The sequence below is a fragment of the Lolium rigidum genome, chromosome 7 (assembly GCF_022539505.1).
Source record: "Lolium rigidum isolate FL_2022 chromosome 7, APGP_CSIRO_Lrig_0.1, whole genome shotgun sequence".
In the NCBI taxonomy this organism is placed as follows: domain Eukaryota; kingdom Viridiplantae; phylum Streptophyta; class Magnoliopsida; order Poales; family Poaceae; genus Lolium; species Lolium rigidum.
Window position 1 is genome coordinate 53,469,432 of NC_061514.1, and position 16,822 is coordinate 53,486,253.

The following is a 16,822-nucleotide window of genomic DNA, read 5'->3' on the forward strand; positions in this document are numbered from 1 at the left end:
AGAGGTAATACTTCATCAGGAAGGCGGTGAACCAGTCCATCATATCAGCAGGGGTCATTGCAAGATACCTTTTCACCTGTGCCTTGTGATCCATGAGTTGGCTCAGAGCACGGTGGACCGCAGTGGAAGTAAGCGGAGCAGCTGAAACATGACCAACGTAGATTTTCTCCATCCGAGCATAGCTCTCTATGTGCATGTTGATGAGATCAGCGTCCCTACGGTGAGTCTGCAATGATGATGTTACTTCGTGTAAGCTAACAACATCCATCATAAATCCTTAGGGAATGGAAGTGAAACAAAAGGTGCAATGCTCTAATCTTGATGTGGGCATAGTATACATCATCGTCCATCATGATAGTTGAGGTCTTGTCCACCCAATGCACCCTCTCCAGCATTTTTAGCTTGCATACATGATTCGCCTTGCTCTCCAGTGCGTCAGATGGTTGTAGAGTTGGTGGACACCAACTTCACGGCCGGTGAACTTCAGAACAACCTCTACAATCGCTTTCAGGTCACGGTTCCTGAAAAACTGCACTCGAGTCGTCCCTTCCTTCACCAACTCGCACACCCCTGCCGAATTATTCCCGCCGCGCGCGGGCTCCTACCATCCCTCCCTTGCTTCAGCGCGGCGCATATTTTCCTAACGAGCGTGAGACAAGGTTGGCTCGCAAGAAACCGTTGAATCCAGCATTCTCCCTCATACAGTTTTTTTGGAAGTTCGTGTGACGCAAAGAATCGTTTCCCCTGGGCATCCAAATGACCGGGTTTCATCTCCACGCATACGAGAAAAACCAATTGTTAGCAATCAAACACGCTTTTGATGCTAAAGGACATCATTTTTTTCTGATAAGAATACCACGTCCACACTAAAAAAACACCCAGACACACAAACATGACTTACACTTACTTGACTGCAATCTTGTGCATTACTTTTTTTTTTATCAAACAACCACCCCTACTTGTTCCACTAAGTCAAACAGTTGTAGTACAACACACGCGGCATCTCTTTGGAAGAAACCAGAGAGACAACTCACCCAGCACAATTATACAATCTCTCTCTCTCAAAAAAAGCACAATTATACAAAAGATCCTGCCAGAAAAAGCAAAAAAGCCTTTCAAAAATCTTTTGTGCGCAGCAACCTCCTTCCGTCTTCCACCTCCGCCATCGCCGGAGAGATAGGAGAAGGACCACACTCTGAGACCTGGACGAGCGCCATCGGAGACCAGCTCCTTTGTGGACCTCAAAAGGAGCTCGCCGCAAACGGCGAGCACATCTCCTCTGTGGAACATCAGCCGGAAAAAGACCTGCACCCTTTTCCAGATCTCAGCCTGGCCGCCCACCGTCGACCAAGTCGAGGAAGAAGGCCAAAGCCACCACCCACCAACTGCATCCCAAACCGGATTCGCCGTCTTCTGGTCACCGCCGACGCCACTCGTCGGGAAAGGAGCGTAGTGGTAGGCACAAAAGACCAGAGCAGCAGCGCCGCCGCCACGACGCCACCGCCCACGAGGCACAAAAGAGAAAGGAAATCTTGTGCAGTACTATATTAGTAAACAGTAAAACTTACCTAGCTAGGACCTCTCTCAGCAATTTGAAGCCCTGAACCGTCAGATCTGACCATCCGACGGTCCAAATTAGTACAGCAATCCCGCAGCGGCTTTAATCTAGTTTCGTTCGTCTAATCTCGCTCGATAACCCACCATTACTGGGCTGCTACTCCACAGGCCGAGTTAGCCTACTCCTGGTTGATTGGGCTAGGAAACGTTACATGGGCCGACCCTTCGGTTGTTTTCTTCCTCAGCGTACATAGTCAGCCCGTCCGATAAGCAAGAGCGAACGCAGTGCCTTTTACTATCCTCTCTCCTGACTTCACCGTCGTTCCCCCTCCCGATTCCTGACCCTTGCCTTCCCTCATCAGCGTCCGCAAGCGATTCGCGCCGGCGGATAAACCGGCAAGGCCACGCTAGCAACGTTCTATGCATGCTGGTTGCCGTTGTCGCTCCGTTTTCGTGGATTTAGATTCGTGCCCTTCTACTCCTTCGCCGGCGCAGTGCGGATGGCGCGCAGGCACCGGAGTGGGGATCTCATGGAGGGGTGTCCTGTACTCCTCCCTTAGGGTTACCTATTTGGTGGAACCTTCGTTCGACGGGTGGGCGACCGGGCCGGCGATGGCAAAAATTTAACTACAGCGTCTAGGGATGGCGACAGGCCCGCGGCGACCACGCACGCGTCCACGAGGCAACTGTTGCAGGTATCCTCCTCTGCAACACCCCTCACCCTACCTCCCCTGACCCTTCGACGGCACCTCCACTCCATACGATCCTACCTTCTTCCCTTCTGGATGGATATCAGCAGGAAGACCATCTTCCAATCTTGGAAGTACAGAAGTCAAGATCCTCATGGATGGAAGGGGCAACGAATCTCGGTCCACGAATTACTCCTCCTATTCCTTGCGAACTTTGTTCCAAAAATTATACTGTGAACTTAGCTTCAAACTAAGCTCTATTACTGACATGGTACGGTCAGAATTGTCTTCAATTGCAAAAGAGCTTGCAACAAATTTATTTTATGTTATGATTATCTCAAACTAATCACAGGAGAGCTCTTCCGTATGGTGATCTGTTCACGGGCCTTTCTTGTGGAATTTGTCGGTGGTCGCCCAAGATTCAAGATTATTCGTCATGGTAATACATCATGTTTAAGGCTTCTTCTAATAAATTCTCTATATTTTCTGTCCTGCACATTTCTATGCAGCCGTATCATTTTGCTACACTTATAGATAGTTAACGGCATTTGAGTTTCTTATTTCTAATGTTTACTGCCATATATAAGATTTAAAGATTGTTTACTCATAGTCAATGCTTATACAAAAAGCTGTCCTGGGTTGTCTTTTGAATAGAACATGCACTTCTCTTAACTGGTTGGTGATTTCATAGTTTTCTAAAAAAAAGTCGATCTCGAAACAACTAAGTAGATGCACCACATTCTATATTGCGAATGAGTATCCATTGTGAATTAATAGCATGGTACTTTCTACTTGTCTGTGCCCATTACTCAATAAGAAATGTTAAGTGTTGTGCATCAATACTTCAAGCTTCGCGTGAATGGAAACTGGACACTACCTAACATGATTTTCTCATTTTTCAAACTTGGATAATATGCATTGTCAAGCCAAATGGACATACTTTTTATAAAGAGGCAGATGCTGTTGATACTGTTCGGTGTATGATACATGACAAAGTTCAAACTTCGAAGGTATGGTCCTAGATTTTAATTTCGTGTAAACTTAATTATATGACATTGACAGCCTCACTTCCACCTACTTACATGTGGATACCCATGGTCGTATTCTTTCGTCCATCAACGGTAATTGTTGTGCTTTCTACAGGCTAATATGTTGTTGCAGTTGGAAATTCGATGAAGCGAAGAAACAAAATAAAGTTTGGCAATGCTGCCATGGATTTTGTGCCAAGAATTTGGGCTGATATATTGCTATTCTTATTTTTGCAGAGAAGAAATGGAAGTGTTCATCCTAATTATTAGGTCATGTTTAACTGAAGAGAAACACAATGAACGTACAGTGTCAACTGTATTCGAAATAGATACCAAAATATATATTTATATTTCTGTGTCTTACTTAGTGATTTGTGATATTCATAGCTGATGGTAGAATAATTGAAGAAGAAAAACAATCTTACTGAAAATGGAAATTATTTTACTATCTTTAACAGTCTCATGTGTGGCCACACTATTTTGTAATGGTTACACATAGTTGACAATGTTTGAGTTATTTCTTCTAATGTTCCTTAAATTATTCTACATGATAAGGAAGTCATACTTACCGTTTGTACAAAAAAACATGTGCAGAGTCATCTGTTAAATAGAGTCTACTGAATTTTTCAGTGGAGCCTTGGTAGTTACCTACACCTCAATACTCATTCATATAAGATTACCAGATTCTATGTAAGGGAATATCAAACTTGGAGCTTATATATGCTACAAAAATAAAATTATTTTTACCCCAAAATTGTGTCTTTACTGCATAGTTGCACCTGTTTTCATTAGGAAAAAGAATTTAGTGCGTTTTACCATGCATAATTTGCATCTTGTCGAATACATGTTTTTTTGCTCAACATATGGCTTGAGTTGGTTCAGCATAAAATTAAGCATGCTGTCCTTTTGATTTCTGGATCTTAAATAGTAATATATTGCCCATAATTGCTCACATACATTATTTGTTCACTCTCTAATTATTACTTGTTCATTGCTTGAGTGTACATGGTTCTATTATAGGATCTGTTTTGTGGACATTTGGACATAGTAGAAGAAGATGTGTACAAATTTCAGCATTTCTTGTGGTTTGTGTATACTACCACTGTAGTAACCTGATATTAGATTGATTCTTGTTCATTTTATATCCTCTTTTATCATTCTTCTCATGAATTATCTGGAGAAACGTAAAACGGAAAGCAAACCCTGTGATCATACCGTTTGTGGTTTTGAACACCACTGTAACAGCTATATCATGGTCTTTTCATTTAAATTGTATTAGTAAATGTTTCAAGTGCCAAACTTTATCAAGTATTTCTACAAATATCTACCAATATTTTCATAGAATGGACGGGCGTGGCAACGCGCGCTTTCATCTTCTAGTACGAATAATAATGTAATAACGAAGAAAGATCAGTCACACATGTGCAAACTAAAAACCATGATTAATGGCAGGACAAGATGAATCAGAAAAACTGCTTTCGCCTATAGGGATTATGTTCCAAAACCTATGGAGCTTCTTCAGCTGAAATGTAACATAAAAATCTGACTATAAAATCTTTGTCCCAATTAACTAAAGACCAGCCAAATTACCTACCCTATAAGTTCAGACTGACAAGGCACTTTTTTTTTTGAGAATTGACTGACAAGGCACTATGACTTGCAGAGAAAATCCCCAACAAGAGCCCACTCTTGTCATGCAGGCGCCGTGGACACCGGCAGCGCAATCTTTCCCTGCTCGACATTATCGGCCACGGCGTCGGCGCCATCCCGAGAGTGCGCCACGTCATAGGTCGCGTGCACGCCGAAGAGCACGTAGTAGACGAGCATCGCCGCCGTGCAGATGCCGAAGCGCATGTAGGCCAGTGACCCGAGCGAGCCCATCAGGAACAGGTTGGTGGCCACCGACATGGCCGGCAGCCACGGCATGAGCGGCACGCCGTACATCTTGGGCACGCGCTGCTGCTTCGCGCCAAACGCCAGCCCCGCCGTGCCCGCCGCCCATCCAATGCCGAAAACCACGTACCCCGGCCACCGCCCGGCGTAGCTCGAGTTGTAGTACACCGACATGCCGATGGACGACACGAGGAGCAGCGCCAGGAACGCCAGGAAGGTGCGCAGCTGCGAGGCCGGCGTCCTCCCGGCGACGTAGTAGCGGCGGACGAGCAGCGCCACGGCCACGAGCGCGAAGATGAAGAGCGTGCTGATGGAGGAGACGGAGGCCAGCACGTCCAGGCTGGAGAAGAGCGCCACGCAGGCGGCGCCGAGCGTGACGGCCATGGTGGCGTAGACGGGCGTGCCGGTCTTGGGGTGCACGAGCGCGAAGTAGGGCGGGATCATGTGCGTGCGCGCGATCTGCGTGGTGTAGCGCGCCTGCCCCAGCGCGCCGACCAGGAGGCCGCTCGTCATGCCCTTGAGCGCGCCCAGCGCCACGACGTAGCGCGCCCACTTGAGCCCCGTGGCGGCGAACGCCACCGAGTAGGCGGCGTTGGGGTCGATGTCGCTGTACTTCTGCATGCCGACCAGCGCCAGGGACATGGCGCAGTACACCACGGTGATGGCGGACATGGAGGACAGCAGGCCCAGCGGCACGTCCCGGCCGGGGTTCTTGGTCTCCTCCGCCATGGTGGCAACCATGTCGAACCCCGTGTAGGACCAGTACACCACTGCCGCCGCGCGGAACACGCCCGCCGCCCCGAAGGGGAAGAAGGACGGCTCGAGGTTGCTGGAGTCGAAGTGCGAGAACCCGAAGCCCATGACGAAGGCGATGATGACGATGCCGATCACGGACGCCAGCGAGTTGATGGTGGAGGTGAGGCGCGCGCCGGACATGGCCAGCGCGGAGGTGGAGATGAGGACCACGACGGCGATGGGGTCGAGCAGATTGAACCCCTCGGCGAGCGCCGGCACGTGGATGCGGAGCGAGTCGCTGTCGCGCCCGAGGAGCGCGGCGAGGTAGGACGTCCACGACCGGCCGAGCCCCGCCGCCCCCACGACGGCCTCAAGCAGTATGTTCCCGGCGGCCAGGAAAGCCGCCATGTCGCCCAGCTCGACCCGCAGGTACGAGAACGACCCCCCGGCAGATGGGATCTCGGTGGCCAGCTCGGCGTAGCAGAAGGACGAGAGCAGTGCGGAGAACCCCGCAGCGGCGTAGGCGAGCGGGATGGCCGGGCCGGCGTCGAAGCGCGCCTCCTGGCCGGTGAGCACGAAGACGCCGGAGCCGACGACGGATCCGAAGCCGAGGAAGGCGAGGTCGACCCAGGACAGGCAGCGGCGCAGCGGGTTCTCGCTCTCGGCGAGCAGCGTCCCGGCCTCGATGGCGTCGGTGGAGCGGGCGGCCACGCGGTCGCGCAGCCGCGGCACCGTGGCCGCGAGCGCGCCGCCGTAGGAGCGCCAGCTCTGGAACGACGGCTCCGGGAAAAAATCCGCCTTGCTCCACCGCCAATACCTCCGGCCCTCTCCCGCCGCCGGCTGATCCCCGCCCGCCATCGCGCACGGTGGGATCGGATAGATCGAATTGCGTTTCTTATCTTAGCTGAACAACCATCGCTATGTGGTATACTGCTGCTGCTGCTGGAGTTTGTTGGGGAAGGCTGAGATTCGAGAGAAGGTCGGGATATTAGTTACGGAGTACAACGAATTTGTTTCCGTGATGATCTCAACAGAGAAACGAACGCCGAGGCCCAGGAACTCGAGGCGGCCTTCTTCTCCCTCGACCGCTCAAGCGCACCCGGGCCAGATGGTTTTGGGCCCACCTTCTACCGTGCGGCCTGGCCCACGGCCCGCCCCGCGTTGGCCCGTCTGTTTGAATCCTTTCTTTCCCGCGCTGCGGATTTGGAGAGGATCAACAGGGCGCCCGTCGTCCTCCTCCCCAAGCACGATGGTGTGCTCAAGCCAGGCTCGTTCCGCCCCGTCTCGCTGTAGAACTGCAGCATCAAGGCTGTGTGCAAGACGCTCACCTTCCGCCTCCAACAACAGATCTGCAACCTCATCGACACCGACCAGACAGGGTTCCTCTCCGGCCGAAACATCCCGGAGAATTTTGTCTATGCGACAGAGCTAGTGCAAACTGCTTTCGCCGCAGAGCTCCGACGGTCGTCCTCAAGCTCGACTTCGCCAAGGCGTTCGACTCCGTCAGCTGGTCCAGCTTGCGCTCCATCATGCTCGCCCGTGGCTTCCCCGTCCTTTGGTGCGATTGGCTAGACGACATTTTCACCTCGTCAAGGTCTCCTCCTCAACGGCGTGCCGGGAAGATGGATCCGGTGTGTCAGGGGCATGCGGCAAGGCGACCCCCTGTCGCCTTACCTCTTCCTTATCGTCGCCGACGTTCTTCAGCGGCTGGTTCGCCGCGATGACGTTCTTCTGCACCCCTTGGTGGACGCTGCTCCTTGCCCTGTGCTTCAGTACACCGACGACACGCTTCTGATCTTGCGCGCAGACGTTGCCGCGGCGAGCCGCCTGAAGCTCATCCTCGGTCAGTTCGAACGCGCGACTGGCCTGGCTATCAACTACGGGAAGAGCGTCTTGGTCCTGATGCACGTCGACTCTGCGACTCTCGGTGGCATCCAGGAAATCCTCGGCTGCCGCATCGAGGGGTTTCCCCAGACCTACCTCGGGCTGCCTCTGTCGGCTGAGAAGCTTCGCCTGGCAGCGTTTAACCCACTGATCGCCAAAGTGACAAGTATCTCTCCGGTTGGCGTGCTCTTCTTCTGTCGGCAGGTGGGAGGCTCGTCCTTCTCAACGCTGTGCTGGATGCCCTGCACACCTTCGCCATGGGTGCGCTCGAGCTCCCCCCTGGTGTGCTCGCCGCCCTCGACAGGCTCCGCCCCGCCTTCCTCTAGGCTGCCACGGACAAGATCAGTGGCGCCAAGTGCCTCGTGTCCTGGGAGCAGGTCTGCCGGCCGAAAAACGAAGGAGGGCTAGGTGTGTGCTCCATCCCCACTCAGAATTCCTGTCTCCTGATCAAGCTTCTCCACCGCCTGCACTGCGCCACCGATGAGTCGTGGCCACGTTGGGTCTGGGGAGCCCAGGCCGGCCTCCCTCTTGAGATCGACGGGGCTGATACTGCTCTCCTAGGCGCTCACTGGACCTCTCTGCGACGTTTTCTTCCTCTCTACCGCGGCATCTCCCGCGTCAAGCTTGGTGACGGGGTGCAGACTGCTTTCTGGCTGGATTGGTGGCTTCCCTCTGGAGCTGTGGGCACCGCTATGCCGGAGCTGTTCTCCCACTGCTCTCTGCAGTGCGCTTCGGTGCGCCAGGTGCTGACTCACGGGCTCGACGCCGTGCTTGCTCCGCGCCTGTCTACCGTCGCCTCCGGGCAGCGTGAGGCCCTCCTGCTGACGAGCGCACGCTCCCGCTATGCGGCAAGGCGGGTGGGAAGCTGAGCACCTCCGCCCTCTACAAGTTGTGTTCCTATGTCGGGGTTCTTGACAAGCGGCACGAGTTCGTCTGGGGCAACTACGCCCCGTCGAAAGTCAAGTTCTTCGGGTGGCTCGCCATCAAGGACCGTATCCAGAGCCGCGGCAACCTCCTTCGCAAACGGATCCTCACTGCCGATGAGAGCGGCTGCCCCATCTGCGCGGCAACACTGGAGACAGCTAGCCATATTATGTTCGGTTGCCGCTTCGCTCGTCAGTTCTGGAGCTCTATCGGAGCGCAACCGGAGGAGCATCGCTAGATCACATCTGCAGCGGCTTGCAGCATCCCTCCATCCGCTCCTCCAGGCTCGGCCTCCACTCTTCGCCTCCTCTGCCTGTGGCACCTCTAGAAACATCGAAATGATGTCGTCTTCAACGGCCTCGCTCCCTCCATTGAGCTTGTCCGGAAATGCTGTTCTCTGGCGCGGTCGTCTCCCTATGGCGAAGCGAGCTGACGTCGATATTTGGCTTGCTTTCTTCGTCCCCAGGCGCTGGCATGCTGCGTCGTGACCTGCTTCTTCCCCCCCCCCCCCGAGCACACCCCCTCTTCGTTGGGTGCTGTCTCCCTGTCTCTCCATGTAATCATCTGCTGTAAAAAAAAATCGGGGAATTCACCCGATCATCGGATGAAATGAATACAAGCCATTCAGGTGGTGAGCCTTTGAGCTCGCCCCCGGTGAAAACTCAAAAAAAAAAACAGAGAAACGAACTCCTCAACCACAGAAACATATTTTCCCTTCTTTTTCTGTATTTTTTCCCGTGTCATCAAGGGTCCATATGTTGCCGAACGCGATACACATCCGGGAACAAAAGCATAACAGAACCTTGTTGATTCTAACTGAATACGTACTAAACTGTAGTATGCGGATTGAGATTTCGGATAGAGTCGGCTTAGTAAGGCCTGGTAAAACTGAGGAACGAAGAAGAGAGGAGCGTCGCGCGCGCATAAGGAATTCTATACAGATTATATGTCTCATATGAACCATGGATACATTTTCCTGCCTTGCTCGTTTTGGGTACATGGAAGGATTAGCCAATCATCAGAATATCAGTATTGTTTTTTCTTTGCAGTAGGACATACTTTGGCCAATCAATTTTTTTTTTTTTTTTTTGCGAATGGCCAATCAAGGTTTAGCTGTTCTTTTAGCATAGGAAACCATGTTGACAATGAGAATAATTGACCAACAGGAACAAATATTCTGACAACACTTACTACACTGTAGTATGCCACAACCACTGTCATAGGCACACTAAAATAACGACAGAGATGCTTCATGTAGACAGTAGACAAACACAACAGATGTGTATTCTGTCATCAACATGGCGCCAGTCTGCACCAGTTGTAAATCTGACAAAATGTAATACTACCTCTGTTCATGTTTTTGACATCAGGTACACACATACATAAGCAACGCGGATTGTCCCGCGTCAATTTTATCCGAACGGGAGGGAGTACACAGTCTTGGCCATTTATGCATTATTGTCTTTTCCTATACAAATATCTGTCAATAGTGACGGTTTCAGAGTGCCATGAGGGTACTGAACAAACATATAATCTAGTTAAGAGAGGCTGCAAAGTCATGATTTCATAAAATTAGAATCATATATCCTCCATCCGTCTAAAATAGGTGTCTTAAGTTTATCTAGATACGGATGTATCTCTAACTAAATACATCTAGATACATCAATAACTAGAGAAAAGTTCACAACATTGGAAGTGGATCCATGCACCACTGAGTCAACATGTGTTGTTCTTATTTTTGAGGCTGACATGTGTTGGTCTTTTTCATTTCAATTCAAAGAATACTATGATTCTTAACCCAATAGATGATGACATATAATGTTCTGAATTTTTTTCATATATAGTAATCACCAGAGATCAACAAATGCAAGGAAAACAAAGAAAGAAGAACATGAAGTAGCGAAGTTTGCACCGACACAAAATGGGCAAAAACATAGTACTATCACGCTTGCTGCATAGTAGCAAACGGCCACTACTGAGAGCGATTGATTTATACCCTACACCAGGTTCGGCATCTTTAGTTCTTTTCCTGGACAATAGCATGAAAATTATTGTTGAGCTATACACAATACCATCGATAAAAGTAATTGCTGATGATATGTCAAAAAATGTCCATCTCCTCGGAAAACAGCGAATCCACTCTTCTGTCTCTAGACTAAGATGTATTTCAAAAATTTATGAGCCGGATGAAGGCCATCCTTTTTTGCCCAACCTAAGCTCGACAATCCCCATTGCCGCTAAATGAGAGTTAGCAAGGAAACCTATGTATCAAGCCACTGATAATTCGCTGGGCCTAGTAATATTTTTCCCTTTGTGTGCTTACCTTTTGCTTTTTCATTTCTTGTGATTTTGTCCTTTATTATTTGTTCCTTTTATTTTTATGCTTATGTTTTGTTTTTCTATTTCTCTTCAATTTTACCTTTTCATTACTTTTTTCATGGATAGATGAACACTTTTTGAGATACGATCATTTTGTTGTTGCATTTGATAAATGTTCATATATTTTCAATAGGGTGTTTATGTTTTTTACGGGTTCAAAACATATTTTATGGTTTTAAAAAAATAATATGCATGCAATTTGAAATAAGTTCGCGTGTTTAGAACATATGCTCATGAGTTTGATATGCACGGACATATCCTTTTTGCAATGCAATACTTTTGCATTATTAAAGTGAGTTGACAAAAGAGCTTGATAATATATATAAAATAAAACCGTTACCTTTTTGTTGAGCCATCGTCACGGGCGGAGCATCCCAAACACACGCACAAAGCGGCAAATAGGAGCTCCCCGCGGAAAATCCAACTAGAGCCAAAGCACCATGCAAACCCCTTATTTTTCAAAACTTGAAAACAATATGTACAACTGGAAATAATCTGGGAGAAATTATAGATGAGAATGTTGTACTTTAGCAACATGTAAAATCTCAACTCGAAATATCCTATAGTCGGAGATACTAAAAAATGAGAACCGTTACATTTGAGAGGCTGAAAATTTTGCAATCTTCACTACTTTAGGTGTCAGATTTCAAGTTATGTGCCTTGAATATAAGGTATTTTGAGTTGATATTTCAAACATTGGTAAAGTACAACATTATCTACATTAAGATGTTTCTTTCAGATTTTTTTTGGATCTCCAAATTGTTGCTTTTGAATTTTCCAAAAAAAAGGGCTACATGGAGCCCGAGCTCCATTTGTCCACCCCGCTCCCCCCTGATTATACTTTAGGGCATGCTCCACCATGCAACTATGAGATCAATGTCCACGAATATACCAAAGGCTATTATCTAGCCGATGGTATATATTCAAAATGGGCCACTTTTGTCAAAACAATCTCGAATCCATCAGGTCTGAAGAATTCTCACTTTGCTACGCGACAGGAGGCTTGCAGGAAGGATGTCGATCGGGCATTTGGTGTGCTTCGAGCACAATTTTCCATTGTCCGGTACCCTGCTCTAAGCTGGTCTCACGACCAAATGTGGGAGGTGATGTAGGCTTCTGTGATCATGCACAACATGATCATCGAGGATGACCGCAAGAATCATGGTAGGTCACATGTTGGTCCCTATGAGTGTGAAGTCCCTCTTGCGGAGGTTGATCATGAGTTGCCTGCAGATTTTGCTGATTTTCTCGCCATGCACGCGGAGATCCGTGACAGCAATGTGCATGAGTGATACGTCTCCAACGTATCGATAATTTCTTATGTTCCATGCCACATTATTGATGTTATCTACATGTTTTATGCACATTATATGTCATATTTATGCATTTTCTGGAACTAACCTATTAACAAGATGCCGAAGAGCCAGTTGCTGTTTTCTGCTGTTTTTGGTTTCAGAAATCCTAGTAAGGAAATATTCTCGGAATTGGACGAAATCTTCGCCCAGGGTCCTATTTTTCCACGAAGCTTCCAGAAGACCGAAGAGTCAACGAAGTGGGGCCACAGGGCGCCCAAACCCTAGGGCGGCGCGGCCTGGGCCCTGGCCGCGCCGACCTGTGGTGTGGGGCCCCTGTGCCCCCTCCTGACTTGCCCTTCCGCCTACTTAAAGCCTCCGTCGCGAAACCCCCGCATCGAGAGCCACGATACGGAAAACCTTCCGGAGACGCCGCCGCCGCCGGTCCCATCTCGGGGGATTCTGGAGATCGCCTCCGGCACCCTGCCGGAGAGGGGATTCATCTCCCGGAGGACTCTACACCGCCATGGTCGCCTCCGGAGTGATGAGTGAGTAGTTCACCCCTGGACTATGGGTCCATAGCAGTAGCTAGATGGTTGTCTTCTCCTTGTTGTGCTTCATTGTTGGATCTTGTGAGCTGCCTAACATGATCAAGATCATCTATCCGTAATTCTATATGTTGTGTTTGTCGGGATCCGATTGATAGAGAATACTATGCTATGGTAATTATCAAGTTATTACATATGTGTTGTTTAAGATCTTGCATGCTCTCCGTTACTAGTAGAGGCTCGGCCAAGTTTTTACTCTTAACTCCAAGAGGGAGTATTTATGCTCGATAGTGGGTTCATGCCCGCATTGATACCGGGACGATGTGACGAAAGTTCTAAGGTTGTGTTGTGCTGTTGCCACTAGGGATAAAACATTGATGCTATGTCTAAGGATGTAGTTGTTGATTACATTACGCACCATACTTAATGCAATTGTCTCGTTGTTTGCAACTTAATACCGGAGGGGGTTCGGATGATAACCTCGAAGGTGGACTTTTTAGGCATAGATGCGGTTGGATGGCGGTCTATGTACTTTGTCGTAATGCCCAATTAAATCTCACTATATTTACCATGTCATGTATGTGCATTGTTATGCTCCTCTCTATTTGTCAATTGCCCGACTGTAATTTGTTCACCCAACATGCTTTTATCTTATGGGAGAGACACCTCTAGTGAACTGTGGACCCCGGTCCAATTCTCTTTACTGAAATACAATCTACTGCAATACTTGTGTTTTACTGTTTTCTTTGCAAACATCTTCCACTCGATACGCTTAATCCTTTGTTACAGCAAGCCGGTGAGATTGACAACCTCACTGTTTCGTTGGGACAAAGTACTTTGGTTGTGTTGTGCAGGTTCCTAGTTGGCGCCGAATCCCCGGCGAGGCGCCGCATCACATTCCGCGACCATCAACCTTCAACGTGCTTCTTGGCTCCTCCTGGTTCGATAAACCTTGGTTTCTTTCTGAGGGAAAACTTGCCGCTGTGCGCATCATACCTTCCTCTTGGGGTTCCCAACGGACGTGTACAATCTACGCGCATCAAGCAGCTTTTTCTGGCGCCGTTGCCGGGGAGATCAAGACACGCTGCAAGGGGAGTCTCCACTTCTCAATCTCTTTACTTTGTTTTTGTCTTGCTTTATTTTATTTATTACTTTGTTTGCTGCACCTAAACAAAACACAAAAAAAAATTAGTTGCTAGTTTTACTTTATTTACTGTCTTGCTCTCTATATCGAAAACACAAAAAAATTAGTTTACTTGCATTTACTTTATCTAGTTTGTTTTATTTACTGTTGCTAAAATGGCCAACCATGAAAACACTAAGTTGTGTGACTTCACAACCACTAATAATAATGATTTCCTATGCACACCTATTGCTCCACCTGCTACTACAGCAGAATTTTTTGAAATTAAACCTGCTTTACTAAATCTTGTCATGAGAGATCAATTTTCTCGGTATTAGTTCTGATGATGCTGCTGCCCATCTTAATAATTTTGTTGAACTATGTGAAATGCAAAAGTACAAGGATGTAGATGGTGATATTATTAAATTGAAATTGTTTCCTTTCTCATTAAGAGGAAGAGCTAAAGATTGGTTGCTATCTTTGCCTAAGAATAGTATTGATTCATGGACTAAATGCAAGGATGCTTTTATTGGTAGATATTATCCTCCCGCTAAAATTATATCTTTGAGAAGTAGCATAATGAATTTTAAGCAATTAGATACTGAACATGTTGCTCAAGCTTGGGAGAGAATGAAATCTTTGGTAAAGAATTGCCCAACCCATGGACTGACTACTTGGATGATCATCCAAACCTTCTATGCAGGACTAAATTTTTCTTCGCGGAATTTATTGGATTCAGCTGCTGGAGGTACCTTTATGTCCATCACATTGGGGGCGGCTACAAAACTTCTTGATGATATGATGATAAATTACTCTGAATGGCACACGGAAAGAGCTCCACAAGGTAAGAAGGTAAATTCTGTTGAAGAATCCTCCTCCTTGAGTGATAAAATTGATGTGATTATGTCTATGCTTGTGAATGGTAGGACTAATGTTGATCCTAATAATGTTCCTTTAGCTTCATTGGTTGCTCAAGAAGAAAATGTTGATGTGAACTTCATTAAAAATAATAATTTCAACAACAATGCTTATCGGAACAATTTTAGTAATAACTATAGGCCATATCCTTCTGCTAATGGTAATGGTTATGGTAATTCTTATGGGAATTCTTACAACAATAATAGGAGTGTACCCCCTGGTCTTGAAGCTATGCTTAAAGAATTTATTAGTACACAAACTGCTTTTAACAAATCTGTTGAAGAAAAGCTTAATAAAATTGATATTCTTGCTTCTAGAGTTGATAGTCTTGCCTCTGATGTTAATCTTTTAAAATTGAAAGTTATGCCAAATAATGATATTGAAAATAAGATTACTACTACAGCAAATGCCATCCAAGTTAGAATTAATGAGAATATAAAGTTAATGGCTGAACTGCGTGCTAGGTGGGATAGAGAAGAAAATGAAAAACTAGCTAAAGAGAGTAATGTAGCTAAAGTTTGGACTATTACCACCACTAGTAATGCTAATTCCTCACATGTTGCTGCACCTCCTACTATCAATGGTAAAATAATTGGTGTTGGCAATGTTTCTACTCCTAGTGCAAAGCGTGCAAAACTGCCTGAAATTGCTAAAACTGCTAAAACTGCTTGTGATAAAGCTGCTGAAATTTTTTCCAACCTTGGGGATGAAGATCCCATTGCTGTAGCTCATAATGATTTAGATTTTGATGATTGCCACATCTCTGAAGTTATAAAGTTCCTGCAAAAACTTGCTAAAAGTCCTAATGCTAGTACTATAAATTTGGCTTTCACAAAACATATTACAAATGCTCTCATAAAAGCTAGAGAAGAGAAACTAAAACGTGAAACTTCTATTCCTAGAAAGTTAGAAGATGGTTGGGAGCCCATCATTAAGGTGAAAGTAAATGATTTTGATTGTAATGCTTTATGTGATCTTGGTGCAAGTATTTCTGTTATGCCTAAAAAAGTTTATGATATGCTTGACTTGCCACCATTGAAAAATTGTTATTTGGATGTTAATCTCACTGATAATGCTAAAAAGAAACCTTTGGGGAGAGTTGATAATGTTCATATTGTGGTTAACAATAACCTTGTCCCCGTTGATTTTGTTGTCTTGGATATTGAATGCAATGCATCTTGTCCCATTATATTGGGAAGACCTTTTCTTCGAACCGTTGGTGCTACTATTGATATGAAGGAAGGTAATATTAAATATCAATTTCCTCTCAAGAAAGGTATGGAACACTTCCCTAGGAAAAGAATGAAGTTACCTTATGACTCTATTATTAGAGCAAATTATGATGTTGATGCTTCATCTCTTGATGTTACTTGATTTACACTTTCTGCGCCTAGCTGAAAGGCGTTAAAGAAAAGCGCTTATGGGAGACAACCCATTGTTTTTACTACAGTACTTTGTTTTATATTTGAGTCTTGGAAGTTGTTTACTACTGTAGCAACCTCTCCTTATCATGTTTTTTGTGCCAAGTAAAAGTCTCTATGGTAAAGTAAGTACTAGATTTGGATTACTGCGCAGTTACAGATTTCTTTGCTGTCACGAATCTGGGTCTACCTCACTGTAGGAAGCTCAGAAAATTATGCCAATTTACGTGCATGATCCTCAGATATGTACGCAACTTTCGTTAGTTTTGAGTTTTTCCATTTGAGCAAGTCTGGTGCCATCTAAAAATTCGTCAATACGAACTGTTCTGTTTTGACAGATTCTGCCTTTTATTTCGCATTGCCTCTTTTGCTATGTTGGATGAATTTCTTTGATCCATTAATGTCCAGTAGCTTTATGCAATGTCCAGAAG

The 16,822-nt window shown here is 46.6% G+C and overlaps 1 protein-coding gene across 1 annotated transcript; it reads right to left on the reverse strand.

The window, feature by feature from the left end:
* Positions 1 to 4,963: 4,963 nt before the first annotated feature.
* Positions 4,964 to 6,851, reverse strand: LOC124678551 (cationic amino acid transporter 8, vacuolar-like). Its single transcript, XM_047214427.1, has one exon. It carries the CDS (start codon positions 6,758 to 6,760, stop codon positions 4,967 to 4,969), a length of 1,794 nt encoding a protein of 597 aa, XP_047070383.1. The 5' UTR covers positions 6,761 to 6,851; the 3' UTR covers positions 4,964 to 4,966.
* Between the last annotated feature and the right edge of the window lie 9,971 nt (positions 6,852 to 16,822).